The sequence below is a fragment of the Pongo abelii genome, chromosome 14 (assembly GCF_028885655.2).
Source record: "Pongo abelii isolate AG06213 chromosome 14, NHGRI_mPonAbe1-v2.0_pri, whole genome shotgun sequence".
Classification (NCBI taxonomy): domain Eukaryota; kingdom Metazoa; phylum Chordata; class Mammalia; order Primates; family Hominidae; genus Pongo; species Pongo abelii.
The window spans coordinates 109,249,484-109,274,411 of NC_071999.2; the positions used below are offsets into that span (position 1 = coordinate 109,249,484).

General features: G+C 38.8%; 1 protein-coding gene across 1 annotated transcript; it reads right to left on the bottom strand.

Moving 5' to 3' along the window:
- Window positions 1–839: 839 nt before the first annotated feature.
- On the bottom strand, window positions 840–23,136 carry SLC10A2 (solute carrier family 10 member 2). Its single transcript, NM_001131608.1, is given in 6 exon segments — window positions 840–3,096; window positions 6,118–6,275; window positions 8,061–8,236; window positions 9,425–9,513; window positions 15,066–15,184; window positions 22,680–23,136. Coding segments are annotated over 6 exon segments (1,080 nt in total). The 5' UTR covers window positions 23,090–23,136; the 3' UTR covers window positions 840–2,968.
- Window positions 23,137–24,928: the final 1,792 nt, after the last annotated feature.

Sequence of the window (24,928 nt, forward strand, 5' to 3'; positions counted from 1 at the left end):
AATTCTTTGTGTGTATATGTGTATATTATACATATGTCATATATATAATATATATATGACATACATATAATATATGTGTATATTATATATATGACATACATATAATATATGTGTATATTATATATATGACATACATATAATATATGTGTATATTATATATATGACATACATATAATATATGTGTATATTATATATATGACATACATATAATATATGTGTATATTATATATATGACATACATATAATATATGTGTATATTATATATATGACATGCATATAATATATGTGTATATTATATATATGACATGCATATAATATATGTGTATATTATATATATGACATACATATAATATATGTGTATATTATATATATGACATATGTACAATATACATATATAATTTACCACCATTTTGTAGGAGGTGAAAGCTTTATTTAAAAGTTCGTGAAATACTTTTATTATTTTAAATAGGCTATCATTGTGTATGTGTGTATATATACACATACGTGTATATATATGTATATACATCACCATTTCGTAGAAGATGGTGGCTTCGTTTGTAAGTTCATGAAATACTTTCATCATTGTTTTAAATCAGCTATCATTGTCAAACTATTTTTAAGAGTCTTTAATTAATGTTCCCCCTGTATGATTTTCTGGAGGAAAATCCCAGTCAGTATCAGTGGGAGACCGAATTATGAAAGTGTTTAATTAAGAGTTTCTTTCAGGCACCTTTCAAAGAACAATTTAATATCTGAGAAACTCCACCTTATTTGTATCTCTAGAACTGAGCAGTGAGAAAATCTTGACACAAGTCACAAAGATTCAACTAGACCAAACATTACAAAAATCATTTTCATTTATTTAAGCCTTTAAAATAAAATATTCATTTAATATGATACTCAGAGGCAATAAAATACATAATTTAATCGACTTTTCAAATTCATTTAAAAATAGAGAGCTATCATTTTAGAAAGCTCAGCTATTTTTCTTCCCACTAGCACATTAGGGAAAAAGACACAAGTCACAAGTTACCGCATCATGTAAGAAAGCCAAGTTCTATCTTGCTCACCTGTTTTAATCAACAGGGAGGAAAACCCTGCTTGCTGCAGCTGCTGGCATCTAGGCCCTTGATGTTGGGTGTGTTAAAATTATGATAGGAGTTCTCAGGGTCCCTTTAGTGCACCTGTCTATTTTCTGATTGATGAGAAATGTGTAGGAGGTACTTAGCCGCTAGACTGAAAATCTTCCTTTCCACCATTGGGAGCATATTCTGTGACACTCTCTAAGAAGGAAGTCTGTACCCCTCTCCTCCACTATCTCTTAAAATTATTTAGTCCATTTTGTATTTGTCTAATGATGGAAAAATATGAAGTACTTATTCAAATGTAAATGGAAACCTTGTATAAAAAGATAAATGCTACGAATTTGAAAAGCAGAATCCCTCACACCTCTACTGGAAGAGCTAAGTTGAGTTCCTGTTCCCATAATGCTTGGGTGCACCAGCAGGATCTGAACTCAGAACATGCAAATGCAAAAAGCCCTTTCAGCCAAAACACTTGAAATAGACTCTATGAGGCAGTGAAAATACCCAGTGCAAGATGGAACAAAACCACTAAGGACCGAGTGGTTAAGATTGTCTATTCTGATTGCTGCAGAATGAGGGAAAGGAAATTAAATTCGATCTTATAATTGAAAGTCCAACACTTGATCAGTTATTTTCCCCTGGCAGCCATAAACCCCTGCTGCTGTATATCAGATAGTCCTGGCTTCCCTTGGCTACACCTACTTACAGCATTCAAACAACTTGCCTGGCTGGTGGGGCCCTTCTGACTTTTGGGCCCTGGGACACGTTCTCTGTTTCAAATACTGTTTAATACTCACTTCCTGATCACTCTCGGACTTGATTCTTCTTATACTACTTACTCCTGCACATCTAATTGACTCTAGTTAAGCATTTCAACCGGGTTTCTGTTACTTGTGTTTTCTATGTATTTTATACTATCTCCCATTGAATTAATTTCTCCACTAGAGTCTTGGTGTTTCTCCCAATACTTCTGTCTTTGCACCTCCTGCCACCTCCCTGACTTTGGTGCTTACTGTGGGTGGTCCCTGTCAACTGAATAGCTGTCATATTAGCTATGTGGACCCGCTGCACACAGGAAAACCTTGAGGAAGTCCTTCTCCCAGGTTTGAAGAGCTCTTTGCCAAATACACACCATTTGAAAGAATTATGTTTTTCCTTGAAAGATCTAGTGGGTATCACTGGACCCCTGAGGTAGAGCAATAGATGTGCAATATCCCTGCTGAGTTAAGAGCCTGCATCCAATATGGCTATTGAATTCTATTTCATAATAATTTCCTCTCATTTCTGCTTTTGGACTGTCACTGGAGAAGGCAACTTTTTAAAAATACAGAAGTCAGATATTTGATGTTATATTACAAAGTTATATAAATATATAGGTTGCAAAGCTTTCAAAATAATGATTAAAATGTCAGTGAAAGATGTTCATGTCAATTTTTATAATCATAAACACTGAAGAAAATCTTGACCACTATAATAATAATAATTAATTACATCTACTTTAACATACAGAAAGTCAGGTCGTCATCTCTGGGCTAGGAAATTCTGCATAAGAATTCAGTTTTGGTGTTACGATGTTTTCACTCTTGGTGTTCCCTATGTCAGGTTTAGTCTGAGAATATTTTGGGGGAATATTTCAATGACAATATATCTATATGAGCATACATACATATATAAAAATATACATATATATAGGAAACAATATTTGTCCCATTAAAGAATTGGGCCACCAGTCACTTGGTACTGAAACCAATACATGAATTCAAATGAAATTCAAATTTTCACTTTAACTCTTTTCTGCCAACTGTCCTACCAAAACAAATAATTAAATATAGTTACGGTTTAAGAATGTAATTTAGAACTCGTCTTTTTTGTCCACTTGATGTCTACTTTTCATCAGGTTGAAATCCTCCATTTGCCTTATAAAACGATGACTCTGGCTCCTTTTCATTTTCTTTGCTCTCTGGAATTTCTGCCTTGTTTTTTCCATGACGTTTCTTGTATGCCACATAAACTAGAAAACAATACACAGGTAGTTAAGTAAATTTTATAATAACAAACTGCAAAATTACTTTGCATAGAGATTATAACCTATGATTCACATGGCAGATCACATTTTCTGTAGACTGGAGGCTGCTTAGAGAAATAAATCACCGTTCTTAGTTGCGTGGCTACTCACGGTGAGAGGAATGACTGCACTTCAGGAAGACCTAGCATAAATCTTTAGGAGACATTTGCTCAGGGCAGCCACAAGCTTCTTCAGGCATTCAGCCCTGCACGTGCTACTCAACAATGATAAGAACAATAGGGAGGATTTATTCTGTACCGCCACATCCCAGTTAATGTGCTAGTTCTTAATAAATACACACGGTGCAGTGCAACCTCCAGGACCTTGGTTTGATGGTCCTCCATAGAAGGACTTGAACTAGAACAACATTCCCATTCCCTCCCTGCCTTCATTCAATCTTTCCCCCGGAGAGAAGAGACTCGGCTGATGGGTGATCAGCATTCCTCTTTTCTGTGGAGCTGCTGGTCTCTGGTAGCAAGCATTTCTCAGCTTATTTTTAAGGTCAGCTCATCAGGGTAGGCTCTGCCCTGCGAGGCAAGACGTGCAGTGTCTATGTATGTGTGAGTACATGTCTGCACATGTGTGAGGCAGTGGAGGAAAGGGTGGTTTCAACAAGCCCATTTGGTTGCAGATTCAAGTCATGTTTTCCAATTAAGTTTTGTCCATAGTTAAAGTGCTATTTTGTTATCTGAATATCTGATTTTTCTTCTACTTCCCAATTGGTCACAACGGCAAGAGGAGGACAGAAAATACTCCTTATAGGACCCCTCGAATTCTAATACCTCACATATAAAATGGCCATAATAATATTAGCTACCTCATAGGGCAATTGTGAACATTAAATGAGATAAAATTAAATGCCTAGCATGGTCTGTGAAGAATAGTAAATGCTCAATAAATGTTAACTTTCATTATGACACACAGCTGAGAGAGATAATGACTTGCTTCAAAGATCTTATTAACCCAAGATCAATATCTCCTTTAGATTGGTCCCTGAACTTCTAGTAATATATTATTTTCAAAGCCACTGAACCACAGTATTGAATTTAATTGAGCTTGTGGTCAATTTGAAGATCCGCCACTTGTTATAAACTGTTCTGAGTTGAGAGTCCCTCAGCTTAAACTTATGTCAATGATTTCATTTAACCAAACTATACCTCTTACTTATCCCTTTTTCTTTCCCTCCCTTCTCTCTCTGTCTTCCTCCCTCCCTCCCTCTCTCCCTCCCCCATCCTTCCTTTTTTCTTCTCTTCCTCTCCTTTTTCCAGAAAAATATTTAGAATCCTAGTCTTATCACCAGAATATGTTTCCAGGCATTGTATACACTTAACAAAGATTCCTCCCTTATTTTTATACTTACTGATATAACTGGGAAATTTCAAGACCGAGTTGAGTGCTCCCTTTTCCACATTCCTTCAACTTAATTTTTTATTAATCAATCTCTTTGGGGTTAGTGTTCAACTAGTGCATTACCTAATTGTTCTATCAACCAGACCACTTTCTCTGGCTTATCTAGTAGACATTATTAAGTAATTATTTGGAAAAATCCCACTGTGTGCCAAATTGGGCAGATCAAACAATGTTATTATACAGAAAACAAGGTAATTAGGCCTGGACTCCTGCTTACTGGAGCAGCGATAAATCCGTGGAATGTTAGTGGATTCAGAGTATTCTATTCTAGAAAGGACGTCTCTGCTTTGAGAATGACATTCAAGACAGTAGTGCAGAGGAGATCAGCATCACAGGGCAAGTTGAAGAGCTGATGAAGCTAAGCAGAAAAGTAAAGCAAAACCATATTTTTAGTAGAGATGGGATTTCACCGTGTTAGCCAGGATGGTCTCGATCTCCTGACCTCGTGATCTGCCCGCCTCGGAACCCGGTCTCTACTAAAAATACAAAAACAAAATTAGCCTGGTGTGGTGACGGGCCCCTGTAGTCCCAGCTACTTGGGAGGCTGAGGCGGGAGAATGGCGTGAACCCGGGAGGCAGAGCTTGCAGTGAGCGGAGATCGCGCCACTGCAATCCTGCCTGGGCGACAGAGCGAGGTGCTGTCTCAAAAAAAAAAAAAAAAAAAAAAAGAGAGAGAGAGAAAAGTAAAGCAAAACCAAACAAAACCAAACTATATCTCTGGACATTTTGTGACTTAACATTTACATTAGTTTTGTTGTGTGCCTTCACTTTATATTCCCCATTAAAATGTCATGAGGCTTTAAAAACTAGCTTTTTTATTAAAAAAATAGAATGTAAAAATAGAGGTTAAATATTATCAGCCCTTGGAAAGGAAAATGTAGAAGGAATTTTCAACTAGGTGAAGGCCAGTGGGTGGTGGGGCCTGATGGCAGACGCTGGGAGCTTCATGCCACAGGCAGGAGAAGTAAGAATTACTTAAACTACACCTAGTACTTTACATAAGGAACATTTTTGCTTCAACCACTTCAATTATATGGGTATTTAAAAAATATATATACATGCATTTACACATATGCACACACACATCTTCCTTGTAAGTTAGCCTGGTAAATTTTCTTTGTATACCAGTTTACCAGATAAATATCCTATATTTATCTTTGTATACCAGATAAATATCCTATATTTATAAAGCATATCAAGACAATGTTTTGAAAAAGATCACCAAATTCTGAGTTCCTGGGCGAATGCCAGAAGGCACACAATAAAATGGTCCCGACAGGTTCCTCTGCCTTCCTTATTACTGAGGAAAAGAAAGTCAATGGAGAGAATCGCCCTCCATTACTTTTCACTCAAAAATAATCTTTGCTAGAATCTTTTGGTAAAACTACCATCTTTTCATCAGCAATTGGAAAGTCATGACAATATGACGGTGGCTTTTTCCTCTCATATATTTGTACAATTCACCACCAGGAATGGGGAGTTTTTAAAAAATGTTGTTTTAGCAACTCCAGGATTTTTCAAAGATCATCATGAAATGGGATTGGCATGATTCCTTACATCCTAAGAATATTGCGGCAAAGGCGAGCTGGAAAATGCTGTAGATAAGCGGGAAGGTGAATATGACGTTGAGCTCCTCAGGAGTGAAGGAGAGCTGAACGATGGTGGAACATAGCTGTGTGTTCTGCATCCCCGTTTCAAAAGCAACCGTTCGGCACCTAAAGAAGATGTTAAGAGAGCACATGTTTTAGTTGTTGTTTTGTTATTGTGAAACATTAAAAGCAGATATAATAATAAGTACATATATATGCATTTTGTCTCTGCTTTTAATGCAGAGACATATATTTAAGATAGGCTTATGTGGAATATATATATTATACATCATATCCCCTATTGTATATAATATAAATAAATATATTTAATATGTACATATGAAGAGTTGGCTCATTTATCACAGTGTTTGGAAAGTGGCCAAGAGGGTTCATTTCACCCTTTTCAATTATGATTTTGGTAATAGTGTAGAGCACAGGGCAGCAGCTCAGAAAATGCTCAAGATACGGTATTTGTTGTCGCTGTTTTATTGTTTAATTTGTTTTATTTAGGCTGGGCTAAACAGGTGGCTCACACCAGTAATCCCAGCACTTTGGGAGGCTGAAGTGGGAGGATTTCTTGAGCCCAGGTGTCCAGGAGTTCAAGACCAGGCTGGGCCACATAATGAGACCCTGTTTCTAAAACAACAAAACAAAACAAAAAAATTAGGCAGGCAAGGTAGTGTGCGCTTGTAGTCCCAGCTTCTCGGGAGGCTAAGGCAGGAGGATCACTTGAGCTGAGGCTTCAGTGAGCTATGATTGTGCCACTGGACTCCAGCCTGGGCGACAGAATGAGACCCTGTCTCATAAAAATAAAAAATTGTTTTGTTTAAATCTTGACAAAAAGTCTATAAGGTAGAAATTATTGTCCCCATTCTACAGATGATAAGACTCAGAGAAAGAGAGAGTGCTGGGCCTGAGGTCCCCCGGTGGTGTGTGGTCGGATTGGAAGGCAAGCCCAGGTCTGCCTGACTCAAACACTGTGCTCTTCTTGCTGCCCATACCCACTCCTCTCTTTCCCAACTTCATACATGCATCTGTCCCTACACCTGTGTTCTCTCTGCCTGTGGATTCGATGGATTAGTCAAAAAGAATTGCTTTTGCCCAGTACCAAATCCAGAAGCATGAAACCCATTCTAATATTCGGCATCTTTGGAGGATGAGCTCACCCTGCTGCCAGCCGGAGGAATGCTTGTCTATTCCAAGGCAGCCCAACTGCTTTCATTAATGTCATTCCACTCAGAGAAAAAGAAAGCTTAGCAATGGAAGATCCCCATCTGCCTTGTAAGCGGAATGGTCCAGAAGACTTTGAGTGAAAAAGAGGCAGTCAGTATTTTCTTTCTGGGGACTTGCATGACTTCGGAATGAATGGGCCTATTTAGAATGACATATTCAGAAATAGGATGAAAGTGATTGATGAAAGGCTAAGGATTTTGATCCTGTCTTCAGTGTTTGCAGCTGTTATGGGTTGATTATGTCTCCCTTTCCCCTAAATTCATATGTTGAAGACCTAACACTCCGCACCTCAGGATGTGACCTTATGTGGGTACGGGGTCATTGCAGATATAATTAGTTAAGATGAGTTCATTAGAGGAGACCCTCATCCAATGACTGGTGTCCTTATCAAAAAGGGAGTCAGGCCACAGAGAGGTGCACTGAGAAAAGACACAGGAAGAAGATGGTTGTCTGCAAGCCACGAGGAAGGCCAGTAAGGGATCCCTCCATCATAGCCCTTAGAAAGAATCAATTCAGTGATACCTTCATTTTCAATACTAGTCTCTGAAACCATGAGACAACAAGTGTCTGTTGTTTAAACCACTCAGTTTGTGGTTCTGTCTTGTGGCAACTCTAGCAAAGGAATACAACAGATATTACAGATTACAATTCCCAATGTGATTTACTAAAATGCCACACCTGTACCAGGGTAGACCAGCAATTCTAGCCAGAAGAAACCCCAGGGAGTAACCTGCCACAGGAAATATTGTCCCTATAATCCACAGTTTGGGAGCAATGATCCAGGCGCTTTGGTACAATATTCCTCCAACCACAGCTATGAGCACAATGAGGATGGCACCCGCGATGGACCCAATCTGAAAAAAAAGAAATAAGTGAATCCAGCAATCATGAGTCAAAGCAAATCCAAGTATGTTTGTCAGAGACAAAACCTCAGCAGTCTCCTTGTCCTTGGGGGAAGTGGTGATAAAGTTGTCTTTCTATGTACTCCAAGCCAGGAGGCTGCAATCAGCCCACTGGAAATACTGACGCTTGTCCCATGCTTTAAGCTTTAAGAACACAACAGGACATGTAGCATCCATTTGCAATTAGTCTGAAGATTTTCTGACTTGAAAATTATCCTTGTCAGAACAAAAAGACAACCCATTTCAATGAAAGCCTGGAAGACTTGGCTTCCGGATTCAACTACTTCTATTCTGTTTCCTTCAGTAAATCAGGAACTTCCTGAACTGTAGTTTCTTTATTTGTAATTGGAGATAAAATCTCACCCCAGCTTCCTTTTATGATTGTTACGATAATGAGAAAATGGGTATAGAACTCTATACAACTTTAAAAAAGGTATAAGCAAATGAAAACCACTGTTGTTATTTTTTTCTCCTTTTCACATTTAAAACAAAATTTGGAGATTATAAACATTTTTTGTCAAGAGAAGCAAGGAATACAGTGGACTTACTTTGCTCCTGAGCAGCAGAATCTATCTATATTATCTACATCCATATCCAGATCATCTAGCTAGAATATAGTTAGTGAATGGGATTGCCAGGCAATGAAATGGCCATATGGATACAGACATAAGAAAGATACGTTCTATTTTCTAAGAAAGCCATTTAGATATATTGTATAACACAAACTCACGTCACAGAGATAACAATAATATGCAGTGAGGACAGAATAGAGTAAAATCAAGAGGTGATAGTTCAGTTGAGTGTCTTAAAGAATGGGTAGAAATTTTTCCTGTGACTGCAATAAAGAAGGGCATGCTAGGCGGGGCGCAGTGTCTCATACCTGTAATCCCAGCACTTTGGGAGGATCACTTGAGCACAGGAGTTCAAGAACAGCATTAGCAACATAGTGAGATCCCACTTCTCTCTCTCTATACACATATAAAGAAGGACATTCTAAAAGAGAAGACTTCATGGCTAATGACTTCAGGCCCCCACTCAACAGTAATCATATAATGAGAATGAAACCATTTCATGGATGGAAAACCCTGTCGTTTTGATTGTCACAGTGGAATATTTAATGGTGTGAACTGGGATACTTACTTTAAGTATGATCTTTGCTTTTTGGGGCCATTTGTGATTAACAAACATTCCAATGGAAACAGGAACAACAAGAGCAACCAGAGACGTACCTAAAGATGACAGAAGGGCAATGTGATCAGCAGAACAGGTGATACAGGAAAGAGAAAAACAGAAGAACAAGTAGCCTGAAGAAAGATTAGGTAGTATTTCAGTCTTCCTTCTTGAATACGCAAAGCAGAATACAGAATTACACATGCACACATGCACACACACACACACTCACTCAACTTCTTCACCCACTCCAGTAAATAATTTAATATTATTGGTAAATAATTGATAATATCAATGCTGTAAATTCTTTTACTAAATTCTGCATTAATTTTTTAGAGTTTCTATATTTTGCCAGCATATGTTAGTTTTAGTTTGTCAGAATCTTGGCTTCTTTAGTCTTTGGATCTTTATATCTCTAGGAAAAATAGCTCACCAAGTTTTGTGTGTATGTGTGTGTGTGTGTGTGTGTGTGTATGGCATACAAAGATGACATTTTACATTTGTCTGCTAGTTCATGGTAGTAGAAATAAAAAATAATTTTAAAATATTTTAAAATGAAAGAAAATTTCCAAAATTAGCTCAAGATCACCAGGTATTCTGACATCTCCTGACTTCTGGTTAAAACTAGCTTTAGTTATTCAAATTGACAGCAGAGAGATGAGAACAAAAGTTGAGAAAGCATGCTTTAAATTTTCCATGAGATAATATATTTGATGACCTCTCATGTAATTATAGTTCTTTGCAGTAACATGCTCACTGGGCCAGATAAAAGAGTCATATTTCAATTTCACCATGTTAAATTTACTGCTGTTCTTGCGACATATGGTTTGTTTTTCCACGTTATTTAACACTCATTTGTCCGATGGCTGAATTTCATATAATTTAGCACCAACAACTTCTAACTTTTCATAGGTTGTTTCTTTCTCAAACATCCTTTTAAGCAGTATAAGAAAGTGATATTGAACAGTGAAATTCTGAGAGTGGATGTTGCTTAGTATTGTTGAACTAGGTAGATTGAACTAAGACTGGAAAACAGATTCTAGAATCCAAGGCAATAGATATTAATTTAAAGTGAATGCAATAATGATGAAAACATAATTTCCTTGTAGTCTTCTAGCCCTCCTGGCAATATAATGGTCAGTGAGGACTTTTGCACAGAAATTACTCAGAAGAATTAAATAATGACTAAGGGTACTAAGAGCAGGAAAAAAAAGATAAATGATGGGGAGTAAGGAGGGAATAATGGAAAAAAGGATGTGAAAGAGTGGCGTTGACACATGTACTGCTGAGATGCCCCAGAAAAACCCCCCTTGGGTATCGTTGCATCCTACTGTTTTGGAAGTGATATGGTTTGGCTCTCTGTCCCCACCCATATCTCATGTTGAATTATAATCCCCAGTTGGAGAATTACAACTAAAGGAGGGGTCAGTTGGAGGAGGGGCCTGGTGGGAGGTGATTGAATTGTGGGGGAAGACTTCCCCCTTGTTGTTCTTGTGATAGTGAGTTCTCATGTGATCTGGTTGTCTATAATAGTGTGCACACCTCCTTCTTTGCTCTCTTCCTTCTGCTCCAGCCATGTAGAAGGTGCCTGCTTCCTCTTCACCTTCTGCCATGATTGTAAGTTTCCTGAGTCCTCCCCTGCCATGCTTCCTGTACAGTCTGTGTAACTGTGAGCCAACTAAACTTCTTTTCTTTATAAATTACCCAGTCTCTGGTAATTCTTTATAGCAATGAGAGAACAGATGAATATAAGAAGGAAACACCCTCTCCTGGGTCTTTAGACCATTGCCTAAGTTTTTGAAGTTTGTAGGTCTTAAAACCATCTGGATATAAGACTTGTTTGCGATGTGGTAGCTTAAATCTAGGTGCAAGTCCTGTGCTTGGAATGTTAGTGTGGTTAGGTTTTGGTCCTATATTTTAATGTGCTGAATCTGTTTGTCTCCTCCTGCTAGGAGTCTTCATCTCTTTGAGGCAGCCCAAGTCAACGGGATAACACAAAAGCAGCACCACCTGCCGAAATCCATGGCGGAATTGCTTTTCTTTCCTGACCAGATGAGGCCAGATGAAGTTTTTCAGGGACCTGGGGTTGACAGGGAAAGGGACTCTTTGTTTTTCTTTACACCCACAGTGTGTGGCTCCTGCTTGTAGAGGTGGATGTTGTAACTTTGGTCTCCAGTAGGCTGGCGATCTTGCTCTTTTCTTTCCCCAGGATCTGTGTGTTTTACGTATGCCTCATATGCCCATGTTTTCTCTGTAAAGTGCCTGTCTATGTAGATGAAAAAGCATCCACTCATGGTTACACATTGAATCCATAACTTGGTCTTTAATAAAGTTTACACAGTAGATATCAGAGGAAAGAAAGGTAGAAAGAAGAATGAGAATGAAAGAGAGTGGTGGTGAATGGATTCATGTGGTGGGACTGGGAGCCAGATAGATTTGGAGCTGAACCTTTCTGTATTCCCAAACTGTGGGAACTGTGCAAGTCATTGAACCCCTCTAAGCTTTGGTTTCCTCATTCGTAAAATGGGTGGAGTTATGTCTGCCTTACAGTGCTGTTGCGAGAATTAAATGATGAAATGGCTATAAGCTTCTTGGCACAAGACACTTACAAATGTGGAGTAGAGAGGACTAAGTACAACAATTTGCAGCAGTGGTTTTATTTTAGTGGTACCAGCTGCACGGTCTGCCTCCTCCCGATCCAGATGTCAGCATCTGAGGGGGCTCGCACGTGTTTACTGAATCACTGGAGCATGAAGTTGTACCAAACACATCTGCCCATAGAGCTGTGTAGAGAATAGACTGCAGGCTATTCCAGCTTCCTGGTGACCTTGGGCAAATAATTACCCTAAGCCACAATTTAGAAAGCAGTGATAACATCTTGTGAAGCAGTCAGTTCATTTATTTTCTATGTTAAAGAACTAGAAAAACCAACAGCAAAAAGGTGAGCTTGGAGGCCTGAGCAAACATGGTGAGCAGGGTTAATATCTGTAGAAAGTAAAAAGTTTCCTCTTCAAAATGTCCCTTTGTGTTAAAGGAAAATAATAATGATAATAAACATTAGAAATAATAATTTCTTTTAAAGACTAACTTCCTTCAAGCCTCCTTGCTTTGTGCTAGTAACTCTTTGTTAAGCCCTATTCTATGTAGCTGTTAGATATAAAGGAATAAGTACATTCTATGTCCTTGTACTTTAACCAAGATATTTGTGCTGAACATGCTCACAGGCACATTCCAGCTTGCAGCCCATGCCCCTTCCTTATTTGGAAATATTGTTACTCTTCTAAGTCCTTTCACAAGTAACGTCCTCTTTTCCTTTGTTGTCTATTGCCTATACCTATTTAGAAAAGTTTTAAATTACTAGCCAGTCAGGTTTTAGCTTAGATTGTGAGGTCTGGCTCCAGCCAATGGAGACAGGACACAGTAGCAGGGACAAGCTGCATAAGGGATATGAATTGCTTCCCTCCATTGTTCAGGCGTGCTCTCACCATTGTTCCATCTGCGAGGAGCACTCTTTCTGCAGAAAGTAAAATTGCCTTGCTGAGAAAACTTTTTGTCTGAATGCTGATTTTTCCTTGTGGTACTGAGGAACAAGCATTCTGTTTCTGAATTAATATTTTACATATAACAATATCTTTGTTTTTCAGACTTCTCTCTTTTTCCATTTTCTCTTTTTCTATTTTTCTTTTCTTTTCACTCTTGACCTGTTGTGATGACCTTTTCCTCCATTGAGGTGCTAATTGATTTTTCATTTTCTCCTTATTTCAAAATTTATTCACATCACAGAATATAGTATAAGTCATTCACACTGTAGTTAGAATTATTCAGTATTTCCATGAGTCATTTCCCAGAAGGGAATGTATATCAAAAGGAGAATATTTTATGGCTTAAATTATTAAATTATTGTGGTGAGTAATGTGGAATCAAAATTCCTAACTCAGCAGACAGGTTCTTTGAGAGGGATATAATGGTCACCACTCATGTAAACTATGGTTTTTAGCTCTATGGAAGGTATCCACTGAGAGAGCAGCCAGAGAGTCAAGCAGCATGAAGGCAAAGGCAGGTGGTTGTGGAGGGTTGCCCTAAAGTCTGTTGTCAGGAGGTTATATACGATATTAAGGTTCTCTCCAGGAGTCAGAAGAATCTTGTATATCAAAAACCCATACTGAATAGGGCATGTCAAGGAGGACGATTTTTTTTTGGTCTAATGGTAATGGTAAGAGTAGGAGAGAGAGAAGAGGCTACAAACATTGTAATACAGATCATCCCCAATTAGTATTCACAAAGTTTGTTCTAATTCAGTTGTATATTCCCTCAATCACCCTAAATCATGGAAGCAGTCTTTCTTGGAAATGGAAGGCATTTCAGCCCAGCTTCCTATCCCAATAGAAGTCCCTCTTACAAGCATCCAGGTGGCTCACCATTTAGCCTTTGCTTGGATGCTTTCTTCAATGGGAAACCCACACCTTTTTGAGGCAGCTCATTGGGATTTTTTTCCAAGGTCAGTGGGGAAAAAAAATCCAGGTATTTAGCATGTAGTGTACCTGGTGATCGTTACTGATGTACTATTTTGCCCACATCTTGTCTTTTATTCGTGATAGTTCTGTGGGAAATGCCTATTCCTGGTATACCAGGAACTCCCTTGTTCTTCCCTTGACCCTCATCCCTAAGTTACAACAATAACTTAATCTCCCACTATAATTTGTTTCCCCAGAAACAGAAAATAAGGTTTTTGGGATGAGGGTGAAATGAGACAGAGTCGTTACTAGTAAATTTGACTCCTGGAGCATGAGATACAGACTTTGCCATTAAATCAACAGTTGGGTCAAGGTGTGGCTCACAGTCGAGTGTTAGAAACAGTGTATTTCATCTAGTAGTTTTCTACTGTGACACTCTGGATTGCTTACTCAGTGCTCTCTTTTTAAACCATTATATGATTTTAAAAAGTTTCTTCAGGCTGGGCTTGGTGGCTCATGCATGTAATCCCACTTTGGGAGGCTGAGGAGGGTGGATCACTTGAGGTCAGGAGTTCGAGAACAGCCTGACCAACATGGAGAAACCCCGTTCCTACTAAAAATACAAAAATTAGCCAGGCGTGGTAGTGCATGCTTGTAATTCCAGCTACTAGGGAGGCTGAGGCAGAATTGCTCGAACCCAAGGGGTGGAAGTTGCAGTGAGCCGAGATCATGCCACTGCACTCCAGCCTGGGTGGCAGAGCGAGACTCTATCTCAAAAAAAAAATAAATTCTTCAATTCAAGTGTCTGGATGCAAAATCCTATGACCATTAACTAGTGACACTCTGGGTTAAGGAATAGGTGGAGGCTCCCATGTCCCCAAAGCTTAAGCCTCCTCAGTCCACACTGAGGGCTAGGGAAGGGGCTTCTTTCGCTGGTGATTCAAATTGAAGAAAAGACAGGTTCTCCCATAAGGTCAAGGTTTGGAATTTACATTCTGCCAACACTCTTCAAACACAGGGGTGACTTTATAATGAAATCGGGCAAAAACTCCTACTAGGGCAATAACGGTCAGGTGTGAGCCTGGTCTGAGAGCCTAGCAGGGGTAAGCAGAGAGTTTGAGGGTAACAGTCAACAGTCTTGCAGATGGATGACTTACCTATGTTATCATAGGGAATTACGATGCTCCCAGAGTCGACCCACATTTTGGTATAGATAAGGAGGCACAGCGGCATCATTCCAAGGGCAAGCAGTGTGGAGCATGTGGTCATGCTGACGCTGAAAGGCAATGGGCAGATTGATACATCCACCTGTGGTGTTCTAGGGAAGATTCTTTTTATTTTTATCTTTTAATTTAACTTTTATTTTAAGTTTAGGGGTACATGTGCACGTTTGTTATATAGGTCAACTTGTGTCATGGGGGTTTGTTGTACAGATTATTTCATTGCCTAGGTATTAAGCTTAGTATCCATAGTTATATTTCCTTATCCTCTCCTTCCTCCCACCCTCCACCCTCTAATAGGCCCCAGTGTCTGTTGTTCCCCTCTATGTGTCCATGTGTTCTCATCATTTAGCTCCCACTTATAAGTGAGAACATGCAGTATTTGGTTTTCTGTCCTTGTGTTACTTTGCTAAGGATAATGGCCTCCAGCTCCATCCATATTCCTGCAAAAGACATGATCTCGTCCGTTTTTATGGCTGCATAGTATTCCATGGTGTGTATGTACCACATTTTCTTTATCCAGTCTATCATTGATAGGCAATTAGGTTGATTCTATGTGTATGCCATTGTGAATAGTGCTGCAGTGGACATATGTATGCATGTGTCTTTATAATAGAATGATTTGTATTCTTTTGGGTATATACCCAGTAATGGGATTGATGGGTTGAGTGGTATTTCTGTTTTTAGGTCTTTGAGGAATTGCCACACTGCTTTCCATAATGGATGAACTAATTTACACTCCCACCAACAGAAGATAAGTGTTCCTTTTTCTCTGTAACCTCACCAGCATCTGTTAATTTTTGCCTTTTTAATAATAGCCATTCTGACTGGTGTGATATGGCATTTCATTGTGGTTTTGATTTGCATTTCTCTAATGATCAGTGATGTTGAACTTTTTTTCATATGATTGTTGGCTGCATGTGTGACTTCTTTTGAGAAGCATCCGTTCATGTCATTTGCCCACTTTTTAATGGGTTTGTTTGTTGTTTTCTTGGAATCTAATTAAACTACAGAGCTTCTGCACAGCAAAGGAAACTATCAGCTGAGTAGACAAACAACCTCCCGAATGGGAGAAAATTTTTATTTTCGATTCATGATAAGAAAGTCCTGCAAGAATCTGTCTCAACCTGTAGCATCGTCTGGCGTGATGAACAGTAATATACCTGTGCCTGAGTGTATTCAGGGCCTGGCCTTGAGCAAAATGGGCCATATTTGGTGTCTTTCCACTTTGCCTTGTGCCGTCCTTCTCTCCCCTGTTATTCTTAAGGGTCAGAAACAGTATTAAACGATGGTTTAAAAGTCATCATTAAATAATGTATAAGGTTCGCTGGGTGTGCCATCCTTCAAACATTCAGTCAAAGAACAGCAAACACATTTAAAGCAGCTGACACCACCAAGGCTGCACGTGTCTGACCATGCTGAGATGGAATGGGTCTCCCTGGGCTCTGGAATAGAATGCATGTCCCAGGGAGGAGGCCTTGGTGTGTTGCCATAAAGCAGAAAAATTACTGCCCAAGTGACTCTAGCTTGAGAAAAGAAGTGGAAACTGACTTAAAAATCAAAAGAAAGCATGCAAGCAGGCAGGGTAGACCTAAATTCTTAGCACTGAGTGAGTCACTGGCAATTTAGCAAATGTGTGTTCAGAAGAACTAGTGTCTGGTATCATCCCTGCTCAGAGCGTTTGCATTTTAGTAAGAGGGTCTGGCTGAGTAGGCTTTCTACATGGAGACATTAATGCCAAATGATGCTATCTCTAGTACTAGGACAGTGGGTCAAAGGAATATTTTTGGGGAGTGAGTCTTCTGGTCCTCTTTGAAGTGATCTGTACACAGTGTACATTCTCTGCCTTTAAAGCCTGAGCTCTAAAGCCACACACTGTCTGGGCTGAAAGCAGGCGGTGCCACTTAGTGTGTTAATTTGAGTAATTTAGTTGACTTCTCTTTACCAGTTTCCTTATCTAAAATGGCTGTAAGGATAGAATGAGCCAATGGTGTCTGGCACTTAGAACAATGCAAAGCACTCTATTAAGAGCTGGTTGCTACTACCATTTTTTTTTTTTTTTTAATAAGGTCTCTCTCTGTCACCCAGGCCGGAGTACAGGGTCACCATCTTGGCTCACTGAAGCCTGGGCTCAAGTGATCTTTGCACCTCAGCCTCCCGAGTAGCTGGGACTACAGGCATGAGCCACTATGCCAGGCTAATTTTTAAATTTTTTTGTAGAGATGGGGTTTCATCATGTTGTCCAGGCTGGTCTCAAACTCCTGGGCTCAGGTGATCTGCTCGCCTAGGCCTTCCAAAGTGCTGGGATTACAGGCAAGAGTCACTGCACCCTGCATCTCTCTGCTGTGATCATTTATGTTACCATGTTTGTGTATTTTGTGTTCCACCAAATAGAATCAGGAAACTTAGAGAAATGAGAAATTTCTCTGAAAGGCCCTTCTCCCAACAGGTTGTCATTGAGGTTGTCAAGAGTAGTAATTTCTTAAGGGTATTATGGGTGAACTTGAAAGAAAATGCTAAATATTTATATTACCTGCCCCCCAAAACAACAACAACAACAACAAGACACTATACTAAGAAAGGAGCTAGCAATGAGAAATTTTGTTTTAAGGCACAGTTAAATTTGCACGCTTTGGCAAAATACAGAGTGGGACAAAGTTCATCAGAGAACTTAACTTCTCTAATAATATATTTATTTTTAACCAGAGTGACCTCATTTAAAATAGGCTTAAATAATTTAGATTAAAATACTTGTTTTAGTAGAGCTAAAATATTATAACAGAAACAAATGCTGTGGATGTATTTAAAACTTTAAGCAGTTCAATCTATTCTGGTTATAGGTTAACTTAATTTAGGTATAAAATGATGCTAAGGCAGAATTGTACACCAGACAAACAAGTTAATTTGTTATTAATAGTACTTTGTCCTACTTACAATGAAAGTACTGGAGTTTGAAGGTAATTTTTTTCTCTGTTCTTTTCTCTCTTCTTTCAGTGTCCTCTTTTTTATCTTTTATTTTTAAAAATATATTAGAATGGATTTAAAGTTGTCCCTATAATAAAATCACTTTTGTTTCTGTGCCTCCAATATTTTTTTCTAGAGTGTAGTGGGAATCTGGTGGGGAAGTGAGGAGGATTTATTAACTGGGTTCCAGTGAAGAGAAGTCTGAGAATTTTTGTTTTAAAATGTGAGAAAATGTTTAAGAAGGAAGTCTTTTCCTGTCTTTGTTTTTCTTTCAAAGACCCTTGCAAAACCTTTAATTCCGAATATTGCTAAGACAATCTATGATGTTGTATCATAATTTTGAGTTTGGTGAGAGCAGTTTCTTAAGGATCGTGATGAGGGACAAAAGAGGATTTGGAGAAGGAAAGGTTTAGACTTGTGAGCAGCCTTGACGAAGAGACCTTGCAGATGAATAGGTAGCTGGAACGAATAGGTAGCTGGAAGTTGATGCTATTTGAATGAATATAAGAACAAAATCAAATCACTCAAAATAAGATTCAAAACAATTCACAGGTAACGAATTTTAAGAAATAATATAGGAGCCCAAATTAGCAAAAGAAAATATCATCTTACACGAAAAAATCTGAGGTTCTATAAAAGGCATGGATATAAAAAATACATTTACTGCCTTGAATTTATATTAGAATGAGAGAAAAGAGTAAAGTATAAGAAAATTAAAAAAAAAATCTTGGCCTTAATTTTCACTTCAGCTCTATTAACTGCCAGGGAGATTTTCTTTTGTGTGTATGGAAATAAAAGAAAGAATAAATGTAAATGTAGTGAATGTTGAGGAATTCGTGAAATCAGTGTTAAGCAATGTAAAAGACTGTAATCATATTAGAAGTAAAATACCAAGTCTGAAGGCTCTAACGTAGTGTATATAGGCAGTGCTAGAAACTGGGGAAATGAAAAGTGATAGAAACAGTGTAGAGAAAGCTTATGAGCCTGCAAAGTGGTAGTGGGTAGATCTGGGTGATTCCAATTCTGACTCAGGCATACATCTCAATGACCTTGGTCAAGGTTATGAATCTTAACTTTATTATCTGCCAAATGCAGAAAATAATAGTACTAACTTTAGAGGATTCTTGGGAGGATGAAATACACCCACGTATTTTGAGTACTTAGCACTGCGCGTGGCATATACTAGTGTTTAATAAATAGTAGGTAGTAAAATCAATGCTACTGGAGAGAAACAATGTTTGGTTACTTTGAGGGAGAATAAAGGAAAAAGCCAAATGGTTTTGGGTTAGGTCTCCCAGAGTAGAGAAGAGAAGGACATTTATGGGGTTGACATAGGAAGGATTGATTGCTGTGAATTTGTGGTAAGCTACAGGGTCAGGTTTCTTGAATATCTGAAATATCAATGAACGTTGCACTGGAAGCTGAAAAATCTAACAGCATTTGCCCAAAGAACAAAGGATGTGGTAGGAAAGTCTATAAAACAATAAAAAGGAAAGTAGAAAGTAGGTGGCAGGGAAGGAACTGGGGGAAACTGGGAGAAGGACGCATAAGAATGGATTCCCCAAAGAGGAAGCCAAAGAAAGGAAATGAGAAGTCTTTGCATGGTGTGGCTGAGGCCATTAAGAAGGATGAAGACACCGGATATTTGCCTGTGTCTGGGGAGAGAGCAGACACAAAGGAGATAGGATGTTTCTGTGTCCCCTCAACTATGGGTTTTGGCCACCAGCAGATTCACCTGAAAGGTCACCGTCTCTTCTCCCTGATGCTTTTTGTGCATGTGATGTCCGTGGCACAGCTGCGACTTAGGTGAAACTATATGTGCACCAATCAGATTCACAAACTCCAGGCTGGGAGTGGTCAGAGAAGGAGCTGAAATAGTACTTGCTGGATTCCAATGATCAAGGATTATTGTGTATTATTTTGTATTTCAAAGTCACTAGAGATTGCAAAATGCGGTGGCTTTCCAGGTTCATAAGAGATGATAGGGTGAGAGGGAAATGTTTTGGTTTCTTCTCCCAAGAACCATAACCAAGAGAGTTAAAACCAGGTGGAATGGTTTTGCTTGCATTGTGTGGCATTAGCTCAATTAGTGTAGCTGCCTGTTAACATAAACAGTCATGTCTTCATGCCATTGCTAGAGTTCAAGTGGAGATGGAGAAGGTAAAATTCTAAGTGTACGCAACTGGAAATATAAATGTTAGATAGGATTGTATCTAAATAAATTATCAGGAGACTTTAGTTATCCAGTTCTTAATCCAGAAGAATAAAAAGTTTTGGAAAACTGTTACCCAATAGCTCAGATCTTACTCTTTTAATTAATTTGTATTAAAGAAAGACTGGAATATTGTTTTCCTAACACACAATGCATATGTCATCATCTTACATGGCAGTATAATTTAACCTCTTCTCAATGATTAAGACCGATCATGATAAACATGATTATCGGTTGTTCTAAAATACAGTGACATCTTCTTGTGTTTGTAGAAGAATAAGTGATACAGAGACCAGAGACTAGAATAAGTGCTACAGAAACCAGAGAGAATAATTGATAATTAAGAGAGAATATGTGATAGAGAGAATAAGTGATAGAGGATAAGTGATAGAGAGATGGCTGTGTGTTGTCAGTGTCTGCTTTGCTTTGTAGGCATTTGATCTTCTCTTTTGCCCTTCCTAACACTCTGCTTCCTTCCCCGCTTCTTATTTCTGAGAAATAGCACAACAGAGCTTTAAAATAAAAATAGTTAAGTTGGTCATGCATGAGGAGCGTTTATGAGATTAAGTGAAATTTATTTTGGGTGTGCAGTGTCTTTTATTGGATCTTGTTGAGCTCTGGATAGGTGAGGTTGCTCCATGTTGCGTTATAGGGCTTATTTTGACTTGCGGGAAGGATTCATTTGCACAGACTCAGCTGGAGGTTTCTACCAAGGCTTCATATTCTACTTTTAGTTCTTATTAAAAAAATAATTTATAGGAATTGTTATGCTAGGTGGACAGGATTACATAATCATCTCCTGTTTCAAGAGAAATAAGATTTCTTTAAAACCACAGAAAATTGTAACTTGGAGCTTTTAGGTTAGATCTTACTGTTTTTAGCTCACAGAAGAGAATTCATTTCAACAACCTAATAGTCCAGCACCACACACATTTTTTTCTGTCTTATAAAAGGGTTCCATGTGTGGCATTACATTGAGGTACAAAACTCCTCTGCATTAAAAGTTACAAATATTATGAGAAAGCTGTTTATTGGAGGTCAAGGCCCAATGTTCCATGTAGTTCACTTTTCTCAGTGTAATAGGTGCTGGCATTTAGAATTCTCACTTCTGTGTACCTGTGTCCAGGTCAAACTAAACTGAGGTCTAAAAAGACCTTATTGCTATATTGTGGTTCACAGATTAACTAAACCTGAATAGCACTTGCCATCCTATGTTGTTTTAAGGGGCTTTCCTTAAAAAAAAAAAAAAAAAAAAAAGCAATTGCAAGGTGGATATCATGTGTTTTCTTATGTGAAAGACTAAGCCATATGAAAGTGTAGGGTTTGCATGACTTTTCTAAAGCTTCTGGAGAAACCAGCACCAGTTGAAATGAGACAGCAGGTTCCTAATTGCTCACTGGGTACTCTATCAATCCACCGTTTACAATTCTACACTTTGTGCTTCTCTCCTCTGTCAATAGTAGCTGGGGATGAACAGAGCTAATTGCCTACTGTACAGTATTTAATAAGCACACGTTGCATTAGCACCTGGATGGCTTGCAGAAGGAAATGCATACCTTTCAAGGGAAATGAGGAATTGTGAGCTAAGGAAAAAGACATTTGTCTATTCAACTTTCAGCATTAAATTTCTCAGTCTAGTCACATTAATGCTTCATCTTATTTCTATTAGTTTTTTTTTCCAGTGCTAGTTCAGACTGGCACGGGATGAAATGGGCAAACATTGCAATTTAGATTACTCCGTAGGAAGTGGAGAAACCGTTTTCTGTTTATTTTGTAGTAAGGTAAGCATAATTTAAAAAAAGCTGCTGTAGGCTTTTTCCCCCACTTTTAATGCCAGTAGAGGTGAAGCAAATTTATGAATTCTTCCTTAGGTTTTATACCAGGAAAATGTTTGCCCAAAGAACTGGCTGTATTTGATGGAGTTGACCACTGTCTCACTAGAGGTTCTAATGTTTGACAAACAGTTTTATTTTATGATTGCACCCAGAGCTCCTCATCATTACAAAGAAAGTGTATTTTGCTTTTTTTTTTTTCTTGCTACCAACAGGATAAACCTCCTCAGCTGCAGCTTGTGGTTTGGAAAAGATTACTTTTTTAAAAAAACCTTTGAATCTTTTCCTAGAGATCAACAGCAATTATGCAACTCCCTGTTAACTGAGTTAGATTTAAAAACACAAACACAAAATATAAATCCCCCAATTCCAATAGCTAAACAGCTGTGCTAGAAGGCATGTGAATGCATTTATTCTCTCCTGTTTAATTCCTTAGTCATACTTTAGATGCGTAGCAAATCAGTTGGACATTCAGAATGCCATAGGCTTCTGGAAGGATTACTCCAAGGTGACTGCAGTAGTTAGAGGTATAAATAATCTTACCTCAGGTCCATGTCACCATCGACCCAATAGGCCAAGATATTGGAGGCAGTTCCTCCAGGGCAGCATCCTATAATGAGCACCACCACGGCCTGGAGGGGGAGGATGTCAAAGGCCACCGACAGGATGAATCCTGTGAGGGGCATGATTCCAAACTGACAGAGGAAGCCAACACAAATACCCCACGGCCGCTTTATGTGCCCTAGAAATTTCTTGATTTCCACGTTGCATCCCATGGAGAACATCACCAAGGCCAACAGGATGGTCAGCACCGTACTTAAGACCACACTTAGGACGTTATTGAAATTGCTCTCAGGTACCACACAGGATGAACCAGAGCAAACTGTTGCATTGTCCACACAGCTGTTCGGATCATTCATTGCTGGGTCGGCTGCTTGAAAGGCCAAGTCCATAGAAGCGCTGGTCCCTGGGCCCTGGCTCTGCTGCCGGTTGAGCTAAGCAATGTTTACTTCTACCCCATCAAACTTTTAAACCCCTCCTAAAAATATGTCACTTAGTGTCTCTTTTGAAAACCACCTTAGGGAAGTAATAAAAAACAATAAATGCTAGGATGTCAGTTTCAAGAGGTAGCATTACAACACAGAGCACTTTGTGAACCATAAAAGTCCAGCAAAATTATTGGTCAAGACAGAGAGTTACGATTAATCATTTATTGGCATGGTAATGAACCATGCCATATAAAAAGAGCCACGTTAATGTTTAATGCCACGAGGGTTTGTTGGATAATTTCATTTAAGTGACACTTAAAATCGACTCTGAATAGTACAGAATCTTATAGGGATTGAGCCATAGGAACACATATTGTTCTCTCATTTCCCTTTCAATAGAAGGGTTTAGGGCCCTGAATAGTTGAGTACCCTGTGCCTAATTATGTTGCAAATCAGGTGTCAGACTCTGAATTGGGACCCAGATCTCCATCCAATTTCCACTCCCAGTAGTTTTGCTACTGTATCAATGTTTCCCGGAATTGCTTTATAGTGTCCATAAAGTATATGGAAGTTTAAGAAACTTCTAGGGTCTGGGTGCAAATCTGAGAGAGTAACATTTAGGAAGATAGAATGTTTTCTGTGTTTTCTAGTGGAAAGGAGTCTGACTTGTACAGCCACCCTCAACTACTTACACATGCAATTATGTGTGCGTTGTCATAGTAACAGAGTACTTTATAGATGGAGACAATACAATTATTTAGAGGGATGAACCTCAGAGAATTAGGTCAAAGTGACAGGATCTCTTTGTGCTTGGAGTCATAAATTGAAATTCAATTTTTTTTTTTTTTGGCAGGGGGATTCCAAGAGAGATTTTTGTAAATGTCAAATAGTCGACCTCATTATTGGCAGAACGCTGTATTTCAGTATATAGGGAAGATAAAGAAAGAGGTAGAGAAGAGATTGTCCTGTTTTCAGGAGTTTATAACCCAGTTATTGAGTTAGGACACAGAGTAATAATAAAATTGAATATTCCGATCATGATTCCCAATTTGTAGGACAAATTCTAATTTATTATTCAACTCAATCATCTTAAATTAAGTAGGATTAGCACTCCCATTTTACAGATGACGACTTAAGGTTTGAGGAAATTGAGTGCTTTAGATAAGGTTAAAGGGAAATGAAAGAACGATGTGCTTTCCTACGGCTGGTATCTGGAAATACTGGAACCGAGCGTTCTGATTATGTGAAGAAAGTGGTCGGTTTGGCTTGTTGGGGATTGAAGATCTTAGAACAGAGCTTCTCAAAACTCAGTGTGAACAGGATTCCCCCGGGGGCCTTGTTAAAATGCAAATTCTGATTCTGGAAGTCTAGGGCGAGTTTTCTTTCTAACAAGCTTGTAGTTGATGGCGATGACACCGATCTGGGGTCACACTTTTAGTATCACGGCTTCAGAATATCAGGGTGACAACAGTTGTAACCCATATTGGTGACAACGGAACTTACCGGTCACAACTGAAAGCAGCTTTTGCAGAGAAACTCAATATGGGAAAATTAACCTTTTTCATAACTTGAGTAAATGTGAGCTGTGGCTAGCAGAATGGGCCACTGAGCAGAAGAGCTAATAGAGTGAAATGCCCAAACCACTGGTGGGAGTGCCTAGGCATTGAGCTACTGGGAAAAACCTGAGCCATTTCCTTCCAGGGCAACCGCGATTTGTACTTGTTGATGTGGCTCCTGGCCCAGGAGAGAATATCTGAGCGGTCATGTCCTGCCTGCCTTTCTAGCACAAGTGGGGGCTGCCAT